Source organism: Anolis carolinensis, unplaced genomic scaffold, assembly GCF_035594765.1.
Source record: "Anolis carolinensis isolate JA03-04 unplaced genomic scaffold, rAnoCar3.1.pri scaffold_8, whole genome shotgun sequence".
NCBI classification, from domain to species: Eukaryota; Metazoa; Chordata; class Lepidosauria; order Squamata; family Dactyloidae; genus Anolis; species Anolis carolinensis.
Window position 1 is genome coordinate 3798001 of NW_026943819.1, and position 13379 is coordinate 3811379.

At 46.2% G+C, this 13379-nt stretch overlaps 2 protein-coding genes across 2 annotated transcripts; one reads left to right on the forward strand and one right to left on the reverse strand.

Moving 5' to 3' along the window:
• Positions 1-312: 312 nt before the first annotated feature.
• Positions 313-7881, reverse strand: LOC134293470 (uncharacterized). Its single transcript, XM_062961102.1, has 2 exons — positions 6499-7881; positions 313-3183 (listed from the first exon to the last, which is right to left on the reverse strand). The coding sequence occupies exons 1-2, from the start codon at positions 6935-6937 to the stop codon at positions 2195-2197; spliced, it is 1428 nt and encodes a 475-aa protein (XP_062817172.1). The 5' UTR covers positions 6938-7881; the 3' UTR covers positions 313-2194.
• Positions 7882-10904: 3023 nt separating this feature from the next.
• On the forward strand, positions 10905-11435 carry LOC134293471 (nicotinamide N-methyltransferase-like). The gene has a single exon (XM_062961103.1). It carries the CDS (start codon positions 10920-10922, stop codon positions 11391-11393), a length of 474 nt encoding a protein of 157 aa, XP_062817173.1. The 5' UTR covers positions 10905-10919; the 3' UTR covers positions 11394-11435.
• The last annotated feature ends 1944 nt before the right edge of the window (positions 11436-13379 follow it).

The following is a 13379-nucleotide window of genomic DNA, read 5'->3' on the forward strand; positions in this document are numbered from 1 at the left end:
CATATTCAAATGGAGTAACCAGCAAAGAATAATTGAGAGTAAGCTTCAATAAAGAAGAGCTGGAAGCGAAAATAAGAAGAATATGAGACAATATCAGAAGGAGTAAGAAGATACAACTAGTAGACTTAAAACTAGATTTGTTAGAATATTCGATATTTTATATAATGTGTGTCAATGGAATAGAGATGATTTAGTTGTAACAATGATAATTTTGTATAAGAATCCTTCCCAGTTCCAACAAATATATATATATATATATATATATATATATTTGAACTCCCACCATGAAATAAAGAGCCAGACACAAGAAAATGGATCTAAAGGGCCATTTTCTGACCTATTTATTGAAAGAACTGGTAATAACCTGTAGAGGGAAAATCTGTAAAAACACCAAAACATAAATCATGGGTAAATGGCCACCTAGTGAGCCTTGTCCCGGGTCCAGGTGTCACTCCCTCTGACCACCTCCAAGGACATGCGTGCACCAAGGATCCCGAAGGCCGACCAAAATTCTTAGTCTGCACCCTCGGCCGATCATAGTTGGAAGGCCATCCTGAGGGCGCTCTCTCCCAAACCACAGAGTCTTTCAAGAGTGAGAACCCTCAATCCAGCCCCAAGGGTAGCTCCCATTTTATGAAAACTTATGGGGACTTTTGTGGGAGTCCACCCTTCACCCCTAAGGGGGGGTGCCACGGTGCCTACCATACCTATTTAACCTTAAACATGCCTTGGAATCTTATTATATATTCAAGAAAACCTATTTATATGACGCCACCTCAAAGCCAATTCCCACACCCATCTGAAACAGTGTGGGGTAGGCGAAAAACCCCCCAATGCAAACTTGGGGGGGAAAAATTCCTACCCGGCCCTTGCGCGACCAGTCTATACTCACACTGTCCATAGGGTGGGGGGGGTGGGTCACGCAGTCAGGAAGAAACTGAAAGAGGGGGACAGAGGAGTCTCCTCCCACTTGTTGCTCCACCCCCTCACATGGATGGGCCGGCAAACCAGCCAGCCTCAGCAAGTCTGGCTCATTCATGGGGTCTTTCAAACTGCCCTCCCGCGCCTTAAGCTTGCTTGGCCGCGGGTGGGGCTTGAACTCCCACCATGAAATAAAGAGCCAGACACAAGAAAATGGATCTAAAGGGCCATTTTCTGACCTATTTATTGAAAGAACTGGTAATAACCTGTAGAGGGAAAATCTGTAAAAACACCAAAACATAAATCATGGGTAAATGGCCACCTAGTGAGCCTTGTCCCGGGTCCAGGTGTCACTCCCTCTGACCACCTCCAAGGACATGCGTGCACCAAGGATCCCGAAGGCCGACCAAAATTCTTAGTCTGCACCCTCGGCCGATCATAGTTGGAAGGCCATCCTGAGGGCGCTCTCTCCCAAACCACAGAGTCTTTCAAGAGTGAGAACCCTCAATCCAGCCCCAAGGGTAGCTCCCATTTTATGAAAACTTATGGGGACTTTTGTGGGAGTCCACCCTTCACCCCTAAGGGGGGGTGCCACGGTGCCTACCATACCTATTTAACCTTAAACATGCCACTAAAAGGGTCAGGCGTCTGCCTTGTCCCTTTTTCCCACTAGGCTGGCCAACATATCTTTTATTCCCTCTTTCAAATCGCTCACAAACAAAACATTCCCCTCATCTGAGAGGTGAACTCCATCGGCCCTAAACAACTCCGGCCGTTTGAACACAATTTCTCTGTGCGGGACTAAACAGCCCCCACTCCGCCCCATGGCAGTTTTCATTTCCCGATTGACCTTTCTCCTGGCCACATCGAGTTTCTTGGGATCACAATCCCTTAGCCACCGTAGTCGTGGCAACAGTGCTGACCAGGCAATCAGAACTCCAGGCCACCGTTGCCTAATGAGATTGAAATCTTTCTGGGCTTGAAGAATTAGTGCCTTTCCCTTTAATAGACCCAAATCATTGCCCCCCAAATGTACAATTAACATCTCGGGAGGAGGTCCCCGCCTCTCCTTGAATAACATTGGTAGAAGGCCCCCCCATCGGAGTCCTCTTCTACCCCACCATTCAACTATAACCTGGTCACTCAAACCCAACTGGGTTCCAAGGTAACTTCGTCGAGCATGTCTCTCCGCCCAGAACACCAAACTATGGCCACAGATGAGGACACGCCTGCGAAGTGGTCTGCATCTGTAAACTAATAAAAGGTCAAAAAATCACTGATTTGTTGTTGGGAATGATCGCACATAACGCCTATATGCGTTTGAGCGCCATCTCCCAATGCGCTGAACGTCTTGGTCTTTAAATCCCATGGCCACCGCCGTAGAGGCTGCCCCAATCCGAAAGGAATGAGTTCCAAAATTGACCCCACCCAAGCCCAAAACTTGTAGTGCCTTTGATGTAACCTTCCAAAATTGATATTTTGTAAGTGGGAGGGAGTTCGCATGCCTAAAAAGGAATCCCGGGTCTCTTCCCCTTACCTCTATGTATCGATGCAGGGCTCTCACTGGGCACAAGGTCTCATCTGCACAGGTAAGTAACTGCACTTTAGTCCCCTTACCCTTTTGATCTGTTTTGGAAAAGCGAATGTGCAAGATTGCCTGTTCTGCCCCTAACTCCAGGTCCTGCATCATCAGCGCCCGGCCTGAGTCATCTCTGCATGATCTTGCAACTAATTCGCTTACCCGCAGGGCCCCAAAGAAAGCTGTCAGAGCGGTAGCATGGAACAGCAGGGCCTCAAAGTGAGAATGACAAATCCCAGGCCAAACGTTTGCCAAACCTTTTAAGGTTGCTGGCCCCAGTGGTGCCCTAGTATCTTTTACTGTGCCCCGTTCCCGGGACCACCCTTCCAATATCTTACGAACCCTGAAACTATTGGTTGGGTTTGGGTACCCTTGAGCTTGGGAGGCAAATGCCAATGCAGACAATTTATTCCTAATTGTGGCTGGGGCCAAACTCTTGTTGTGCAAGAAAACACAGAAATGAAGGATGTGCTCTACCGGGATAGGCCAAGGATTGCCGAGGCCATGTGTAGACCGGAAGGACTCAAATTCCTCTTCAGACTTACGATAACCCACTCTGGTGTTGTTAGCTAGAGTGATTCCGATGGCCCGGTTAACCTCACCCCGCCAAGGCTCCATAGGCTGTAAGGCATCACTGTGGGGGTCACAGATGCTTGCGGAGCGAGCTCCCTGAAACGATCCATCTGTTGGCGGGAGAGAGCATCGGCTATACCATTATTTACTCCCGCAATATGATGAGCTAAAAACACAATATTGTACCGGAGGCACTGCAAAACAAACGCCCGAAGCAAATGCATTGTTCTTGGTGACCGTGATGTCATTGAATTAATGACCTGAACTGTGGCTGCGTTGTCACACCAAAAGTGAACTGTACTGTTGGCGAAGTCAGAGGCCCATAGCCAAACAGCTACTACTATAGGGAAAAACTCCAAAAAGGTTAAATCAGATAATACTCCTGCAGAGGACCACTGAACTGGCCAACGTTCTGTGCACCACTGGCCATTAAAGTAAACTCCAAAGCCCACAGATCCAGAGGCATCCGACGAGACCTTCAGAGCATCACGCAACTGCAAGTCATGTCTCCAAAAAGAGACACCATTGTAAGAGTATAAGAAGTCTGCCCAAGTAATCAGGTCGTCTCGGATGCCCCGAGATATAGCTATTCTGTGGTGGGGCTTGGTGATGCCACACGTAGCCTCACATAAACGACGCAAAAAGGCCCTACCTGGAGCAACCACTCGACAGGCGAAATTAAGATGCCCCATGAGCTCTTGAAATTCTCTGAGTGTCGCTTTACGGCGACCTAAAAAACTACTTAACTTACCTTTCAGGTTTTCTAACTTATCCAATGGCAGTCGACAGCTATGAGCCACTGTATCAATTTCAATCCCCAAAAAAGTGAGTACCGTGGCTGGCCCCTCAGTTTTCTCGTGTGCCAGGGGGACTCCGAAGTGATCAGCCAATTGGTGAAATTGCTGCATTAGGTATCTGCACTGACCTGTTCCTGCTTTGCCGATGAACAGGAAGTCATCCAGGTAGTGTGCTACCCCTGAAAGGCCAGATTTCTTTCTAATAGCCCACTCCAAGAATGAACTGAATTGCTCGAAGGCATTACAGGATACAGAACAACCCATAGGCAGGGCTCTGTCCATATAGTATGCCCCTTCAAAACAGAACCCCAGTAACTCAAAATCCTGAGGGTGAACCGGGAGCAGGCGAAAAGCTGACTTAATGTCACATTTTGCTAATTCTGCTCCAGGACCCTGCCTTCTAACTCTCAAAACAGCGTCATCGAATGACGTGTACCGCACTGAACATAATTCGGATGGGATGGCATCATTTACAGACTCCCCTTTGGGAAATGAGAGGTGATGTATGAGGCGAAAGTCTCCAGGGGCCTTCTTTGGCACAATTCCCAATGGTGAGACCCTCAGATTTGGAACAGGGGGGGTCTCAAAGGGACCCACCACACGTCCTTCCCAAACCTCTTTTTGTATCTTGTGGCGAACTGTATCCTCCATTCCAACAATGGACCGGAGGTTACCCGACTTAAAAGGTCGCCTATCCCCATGAAATGGAATTCGAAAACCTTCAGAAAAACCCAGTAGCAAATAACTGGCAGCAATACGATTTGGGTAATCAGCCAACCAGCCCTTCATGTTTTCCAATTTAATTGGGCTGGGGCCCTTTAGAAGGTAATTGGGAGGTTCCTTGATACCCCTGGGCATTACTTTGGTTTCTTTTGCCTGACTGACCCACAACTTGTGCGTTGCCGCGTCCTTTTGAACAGTTACGAAAGGAATGCGGTCCTTTGCACAATGAACACTCGTGCTTAAATCGGCACATCTTTCTATTGCAACTGCCCTGAATCCCAAATTCCCAGCAGTGTTTATTCTGCTCCCCTTGTTTGAAGCTAGCATTGTTAGGGGAAAAACTAGTCTTTGCCAACAAATGGCCACTGTGTGACCTGTCCCCTAGCATGGGGCGGGCAGAGTTCATGATCCTCATCCACATCTCAGGAAATGGCCTGTCCCATGGCAAAGTAGGAAAGGAGGCTGCCTTCAAACGGAAAGCCTCATCATAAGAGAGCCATGCGGGGCCTTGATAGTCTGCGTAAGCTTTCTGTATAATGTCTAAGTATTTGGTCAGGGCATAAGCCCGCCATGGCTGGACCCTAACAATGACTCCCATGTAGGTAATATAACCTGCTAACCAGTTACGCCAGGTTCTATCCACTTTTCGTCTCTTCACCGTTTGCCTTTCTTTGTCATCCAGTAGTTCCCAATCTTTTTTCTCAATTTCCCTATGTAATAATGAAAATATATCAACATACTCCCCTCTCAAGATTTTATCAATGGTTCCCTGAGTAAGGTGATCTCCTATCTCCATAGTCAGGTCACCTGGTGGGATAGCCGAGTAGGCTTGCAAGGTGGGCTGTTGCCCCATCAAGCTCTGTCCATAAACCAATTGTCCTGGCTGAGGATCTCCTGGTGGCTTGGTGTGTGCAGTGGCGCCACTTAATAAAGCTGTTGATGTTGGAGCTGCCAGAGCATTTCCGACAGAAAGTGACCCAGGTCCTACTACTAAGCTTGGTTGTGTGCCTGTTGCTGTAGAAATTGAGGGCGTAACACCTACATAAGGAGGTGCCTGGGACACAGACGATACCGTCTGAGAATATATAGGCGCCTGAGGCACTGATAATGCTGCTGCAGAGGCCATTGTAACCATAAAGGCAGGCACATAGGGCACCGTTGGTGCAACCTGAGGCAATGGAGAAATTCCTGCCGGGGCCACTGCTCCAGGAAGGGCAGGTGCCTGAGGGCCCCTTGGTGCTACCTGAGAATAGGTAGAAGTTTGGGGCACTGAAGAAACCATAGTGCTAGACATAGCAGAAGCCTGGGTCACCAATGGTGCTACCTGAAAATAGGAAAGAGGCTGATGTGGCGCTGGTAGTACTGTAGGCGAAAAGACAGGAGCCTGAGGCACGGGAGGTGCCACCTGAGAATAGGCAGGAGCCTGAGACAACTGTGATAGCACTGCAGGGGCTGCAGGGGCCTGGACACACCCCCAAGGCCAAGTCCCTGCTAAAGCTCTTGGGGGGGCCAAATGCTGAGAGGGCAACGGAGGGCTTAATATTGCTGACCCTACCAAGGACTGTGGCTGAGAAAGTGTGGCTGCACTGATACTCTGCTGTGTGCCGGGCTGGGACATCTGTGTAGGCTGCTGGGGTACTGATACAGCCCCTGTTGCAGCCTCCTGCCGAACCAGTGGAGCCCCCTGCTGCACATCCATTGCTCCAGAGGCAGTAGTGCCCACTTGCTGTGCAACAGGGCTCCCCTCGGCAGCTGCTCCCCTCACAACATTGCTCAACTGCTGGAGCACAGGAGCCTCCTGTGGATCAGAAACTATTGTAGTCCCCAAGGGGGCCTCCTGGACCAGAGGTTCCCCCTCTAGGTGTGACAATCCCAGTGGCCCCGGAGTTCCCAGATGTTCCCTACCTGTTGATAACGTGGACTGTTCCACGGGTTGAGGAGTAACCCCCACACTGACCAATGATGCCACTGCCTGCCCAGGCTGGGAAGAAACACAGGAAGTTGACGGAACAGCAACACCTGAATCACAATCTGGCATGTTCTCCGGCACCAATGACGGCACTGGTAATTGATGCCGTCTCCAGCAATCCACTAGGGCTCCTAGGCGAGACAAAAGCATGTTGTTAAATGCTTCTGCCGATGTTAAATCTGAAGCCTGGCTCAAAGCCTGAGGAGGGATACCAGGCCTCCTTTCGAATTCCCCCACTGATGGTAATGTAGGGGCCCCCTCACTGTTAGCCGTGTCCTCCTCAAGTGTAGTCTCCCGTGGAAGAGGCTGTTGGGGCAGGGCCCTCCTGGCAGGCCCTTTACCCTTCGGTCCTCCCTGTCCCTTCCTGGAAGACATACTACACTAGGAAAAAGGAGATAAAGATGTCAGTTCCTAAATGATGGCCTATGCCCTAATGGCACTGTCTGCCAATGCAATGGAAAAAGTTGAATTCAATGGCACAAAATGGCTGCCATAAAATCAGACTTAAAAAAGATACAACAAAATGGACGCCCTACTACCAAACAGGGTTTCTGCTGGCCATGTGGTTAGGCCCCAAATCAAAATGGCCACCCTGCCAATCAAAGGTATGGACAAAATGGCCGCCACTCCTAGGCAGGCTTCTTGCCGGCCATGTGCTTAGGCCAAAAATCAAAATGGCCGCCCTGCCAAGCAAAGGAATGAAGGATAAAAATGGCCACTTTACTCCTAGGCAGGCTTCTTGGTGGCCATGTGTTTAGGCCCAAAATCAAAATGGCCACCCTGCTAAAAGGGGGGGGCACTCCCCAGGGAGTTAGGCTCCAGCCACGCAGGCCTTCTTCCAGGCACAGTTGGCACTGTGAAAAAAGGCCCTTCTGTGGGGCCTCGAGGCCCAGGGAGCCTCCAAGGGGTCAGAAGAAGGACTAAGGGCCCCTCAAAATGCAGTCCTGCTAGAAAGGTCCCTCCCCCCTTGGGATCTGAGCAGAACAGGCCCCTCCAAGGGGGCAAAGGGCCAAGGGGACTCTCAGTGGCACCACAGAATGTGCACCCAAAGGCCCCTCCCTGCAAGAAAGTGAATGAAGGAATCAAACAAAGGGGAGGGCTGATGCTGCTGACTCCACTGCAAGAGAGGAGCCCAAAGGGGGCAATAAGGAGAGGCCAGGGGCCCCTTAAGGGCACCCAAAAGGCTCCTGATGGAGCGAAGGCCAAAGGTGCTGGAGCAAGGGGCAGCCAGAACTGCTGCTTGCCTAGCTCATCCCTCCCCACTCCATAGTTACCAGCCTGGAAAGAGGGAGGAAGCTTCGTCAGGCCCGAAGGAGGGCAGATCAGCAGCTGCCTGCTTCAGGACAACCTCTTCTCACGCAGTCAGGAAGAAACTGAAAGAGGGGGACAGAGGAGTCTCCTCCCACTTGTTGCTCCACCCCCTCACATGGATGGGCCGGCAAACCAGCCAGCCTCAGCAAGTCTGGCTCATTCATGGGGTCTTTCAAACTGCCCTCCCGCGCCTTAAGCTTGCTTGGCCGCGGGTGGGGCATATATATATATATATATACATACACAGTAGAGTCTCACTTATCCAACATAAACGGGCTGGCAGAATGTTGGATAAGCGAATATGTTGGATAATAAGGAGGGATTAAGGAAAAGCCTATTAAACATGAAATTAGATTATGATTTTACAAATTAAACAGCAAAACATCATGTCATACAACAAATTGGACAGAATAAGTAGTTCAATATGCAGTAATGCTATCTAGTAATTACAGTATTTACAAATTTAGCACCAAAATATCATGCTATATTGAAAATATTGACTACAAAAATGTGTTGGATAATCCAGAACGTTGGATAAGCAAGTGTTGGATAAGTGAGACTCTACTGTATATATATATATATATATATCTTGGAATTACAGTCTATAGGAAGTGGATTCAGTTTGCATATTTTTGACATTGTTTAGAATAGGCACCTGTGTTTATTGATTAACATCCCCTAAGTCAGTGGTTCTCAACCTGTGGGTCCCCAGGTGTTTTAACCTACAACTCCCAGAAATCCCAGCCAGTTCACCAGTGTTAGGATTTCTGGGAGTTGAAGGCCAAAACATCTGGAGACCCACAGGTTGAGAGCCACTGCCCTAGATGATGATCCCCTGCCAGATGGGATGGACATGATGGAAGAAGGTCTCAGAGATAGTAGACAAGGGGTTTCATGGTTTCTTTGCAACACAGATGGCATCCAAGGAGACACCCTGATTGACATTGGAAGCGGAGCCTCCATCCATCAGCTCCTTGCCGCCTGCGAGTCCTTCAAGGAGATCATCGTCACCGATTTCCTTGAGCAGAACCGGGAGGAGATGAAGCGGTGGCTGAAGAACGACCCAGAAGCATTTGACTGGTCCCCGGTGCTGAAATATGCCTGCCAGCTGGAAGGAGACAGGTACCATATAAGGAGGGAAAAAAGGACATTTGATGGGTGCTGTTGTCATTTCAGCCACAGTCAAGAGTCTTGAGTCTCCTTAGAGGCCAATGTGTCCATTTTTGGCATGAGACTGTCATGGAGACCCAAGCTATGAATGAAAGGGGTTGAACTCCACGAAAACTTTGTGAGCTCAAATTTCATTATTTAATATCGGGAATCATAAGGTCCTTCCTGATATTTGCTTGCACTTTTTTTTTTGTATGCCATTGTCTCAACACCGTTTCCAAATGTCCAACAAAAGTTGACTGCAATTCATCGATACACGCAAAATTGACATTAGGTGGAAAATATTCTCAATTTATCTCCTTTCTTTTACCTACATCTTTATTGGGTTGCTGTGAGTTTTCTGGGCTGTCTGGCTATGTTCCAGAAGCATTCTCTCCTGACATTTCACCCACATCTATGGCAGGCATCCTCAGAGGTTGTGAGGTCTGTTGGAAACCAGACAGGTGGGATCTATATATCTGTGGAATGATGTCTGGGGTGGGAGAAAAAACTCTTCTCTTTGACTGTTGCCCTTGGCCACCTTGATTAGCACTAAATGGCTTTGCAGCTTCAAAGCCTCGCTGCTTCCTGTCTGGGGAAATCCTTTGTTGGGAGGTGTTAGCTGGCCCTGATTGTTAAGTAAGGTAAAGGTTTCCCCTGACGTTAAGTCCAGTCGTGTCCGACTTTGGGGGTTGGTGCTCATCTCCATTTCTAAGCCGAAGAGCCGGCGTTGTTCATAGACACCTCCAAGGTCATGTGGCCATTGTCATGACCGCATGGAGCGCTGTTACTTTCCCACTGGAGAAGTACCTATTGATCTATTCACACTCTGGGGGTTGGTGCTCATCTCCGTTTCTAAGTCCATAGACACCTTCAAGGTCATGTGGCCGGCATGACTAATGAAACGCCATTGTCTTCCCACCGGAGCCGTACCTATTGATCTACTCACATTTGCATGTTTTCGAACTGCTAGGTTGGCAGAAGCTGGAGCTTATAGCGAGCGCTCACTCCACTCCCCGATTTGAACCTGGGACCTTTTGGTCTGCAAGTTCAGTAGCTCAGTGCTTTAATACATTGAGCCACCGGAGGCTCCCACCTGATTGTTACTTGTCTGGAATCCCTATTATTCTGAGTATTCTTTATTTACTGTCCTGATTTTAGAGTTTTTTAAAAAAATACTGGGAGCCAGATTTTGTTCATTTTCATGATTTCCTCCATAGAGTTGGAGGAGACCCCATGGGTTATCTAGTCCAACCGCCTGACATGCAGGAAAAGCATAATCAAAGTATCCCTGACAGATGGCCATCCAGCCTCAATAATAATAATAATAATAATAATAATAATAATAATAATTATTATTATTATTATTATTATTATTTAATAATACATTATACATTAATAATAATAACTGCAAGAGGCCACCCGACTGGGATCTGCACGCATCATCCGAAAATACATCACACAGTCCTAGACACTTGGGAAGTGTTCGACTTGTGATTTTGTGAAACGAAATCCAGCATATCTATCTTGTTTGCTGTGTCATAATAATAATAATAATAATAATAATAATAATAATAATAATACATAATAATAATACATAATAATACATAATAATAATACATAATAATAATACATAATAATACATAATAATACATAATAATAGAGTTAGATGAGACGCCACTGGCTATGGCAAGCATCCTCATAGGTTGGAAACTAGAGTGGGGTTTATCTGTGGAATAATGTCCAGGGTTAGAGAAAGAATCAGGGCCAGCTAACACCCCCAGGAAGGAAGCAGCCAGGCTTTGAAGCTGAAAGACTATTCAATGCTAATCAAGCTGGCCAATTGCAGCATTCACACTTGCTTCACACAGACAAGAGTTCTCTCTCTCTCTCTCCCATGGTTGCTTTGTCCCCATCTCTCCTTTGCATTCCCTGCAGTGAGAAGTGGAAGGAAAAGGAGGAGAAGCTCAGGAGGACCATCAAGCAAGTCCTGCCGTGTGATGTGACCCTGGCCAACCCCTTGGATCCTTTGGTGCTCCAGCCGGTCGACTGCGTCGTCTCCACTTACTGCCTGGAATCGGGTTGTGACGATGTTCCCACTTACCGTTCAGCTGTGAAGAACGTGGGCTCCTTGGTCAAACCCGGGGGACACCTCATCTTTGCGGTGGTTTTGGAGGAAACCTACTACATGGTTGGCCCACACAAGTTTGATTGTCTTTACCTGACACCAGAAATCATCATAGATGCTGTGAAAGAGGCCGGCTTTGAAGTCCTGTGGTCTCAGGCCCTTGGGTTCACCTTTCCCCTGGCCATCTGCGATGCCAAAGACACGTTTTTCATAGTGGCCAAGAAACCCAGTGAATCCCAGTGAGTTAATGGGGAAAGAACCAACGCCAACCAAAGGAACCCCATAAATGAAGCTCATTCTCCAGATATTTGAGCTCTAGAAACGCACAAAGAAGGACCCATATTGAGTCTTAAGTGCATCAAATCTAAAGCGCACCTCGATTTTCAAAACCCTGAAACCCAAAAAAGTATTTAGAATATTATATCAATCTAATGTGCATCCTAATTTGGTCAACAAAACTTGAGCATTAGATTCAAGTAAATACAGTATGTACCATATTATGTGGATCTAATGCACACCCTAATTTTGGGAAGGTACAGTAGAGTCTCACTTATCCAACATAAACCAACAGACAGAATGTTGGATAAGTTAATATGTTGGATAATAAGGAGAGATTAAGGAGAAGCCTATTAAACATCAAATTAGGTTATGATTTTACAAATTAAGCACCAAAACATCATGTTATACAACAAATTTGACAGAAAAAGTAGTTCAATATGCAGTAATGCTATGTAGTAATTACTGTATTTACAAATTTAGCACCAAAATATCATGATATATTGAAAACACTGACTACAAAAATGGCTTGGATAATCCAGAAGCTTGGATAAACGAATACCTTGGATAATAAGGAGGGATTGAGGAAAAGCCTATTAAACATCAAAATAGGTTATGATTTTACAAATTAAGTACCAAAACATCATGTTATACAACAAATTTGACACAAAAAGTAGTTCAATACGCAGTAATGCTGTGTAGTAATTACTGTATCTACAAATTTAGCACCAAAATATCATGATATATTGAAAACATTGACTACAAAAATGTGTTGGATAATCCAGAATGTTGGATAAGTGAGTGTTGGATAAGTGAGACTCTACTGTAATTTAATTAAAAAGGTTGAGCATTAGATTCAAGTAAATATGATATATCGTTGTATGCCAAGATGGCTGATGGATCCCATCTCTGTAACTTAGTGAAGTTTTGGAGTTATCCCAGGTGCTGAAATGGTTTCAGGACCTTGGAGAGCTCCTTTAAAACCGAACCGAACCTGACTTAGAAGCCACCAGTCACTCTGTAGTAATTGTCATTTTGGAACTACAAATCCCAGAACATGCCCGTGGTTATGCATTCTGGATATCGGAATCTTAAGAAAACTAACCCTGTCCCAAATTCTGTCTCTCATTTTATTCCTTGCTCAATTCACAAGTAGGAGATTAAAGGCAGATTACAATTAAATACAGACGAGGAAGCAAAACCAATGTATTACAAAATACAGCTCTCCTTTTCCCCAGATGTTCCTGTTAAATAATAAAACCAGACGTGATTCATAATTTGGGAGAAATGACCACCGAAACTGATTCTATGCAAACCATGATATATCAGCTTACCTTTCAGAAAGAAGCTATGGATGACTAGAAATGCAAAGGGCAGTTCTTAGTGTTTGTTGTTACCTCTAGCATTCATATACAAATGATTGTGTGTGTGAGTATTGTCAACTCTTTTCAATCAATGTATTACAAGGCAGAATGACTGCATCATGTTCAAGATGTGTAGTATCTCTCTCTATATATATACCTGCTTGGTTTTTGCATGCATGTAATGTTAGAGATGTCTTCCTGATTTTATTTGGAAAACGTTGAATTAAAAGGCTCCTGACAACACAAGTTCTCTTGCCTTTACCTACCTATATGTTATATATATATAAAAGGATAATGAAATTTCGGCCTAGGACAAAACAACAAAACTACACATCCCAGAAACACTAAACCTGGCAGCACAACCCCTCATCCATGCCTCTACGTTCATACAACAAAAAGAAAAGAAAAATAAAGTACTAATTAGAGGGAGAGGAATAATTGTTTTTATCCAATTGCTGCCAGTTAGAAGGCTAAGCTCCGCCCACTTGGTCTCCTAGCAACCCACTCAGCCCAGGGGACAAGCAGAGTTAAGCCTCACTTAGGCCTCTTCCACACTGTCTATAAAATGCAGATTATCTGATTTTAACTG

Excerpts from the sequence above, each read along its gene's own strand:
- LOC134293470 (XM_062961102.1), bottom strand. The coding sequence starts at position 6,937 with ATGTCTTCCAGGAAGGGACAGGGAGGACCGAAGGGTAAAGGGCCTGCC. Across the intron at positions 3,184-6,498 it reads ACAGTCCACGTTATCAACAG|ATGGATCGTTTCAGGGAGCT; the intron begins GTAGGGAACATC and ends TCCCGCCAACAG.
- LOC134293471 (XM_062961103.1), top strand. The coding sequence starts at position 10,920 with ATGGTTGCTTTGTCCCCATCTCTCCTTTGCATTCCCTGCAGTGAGAAG.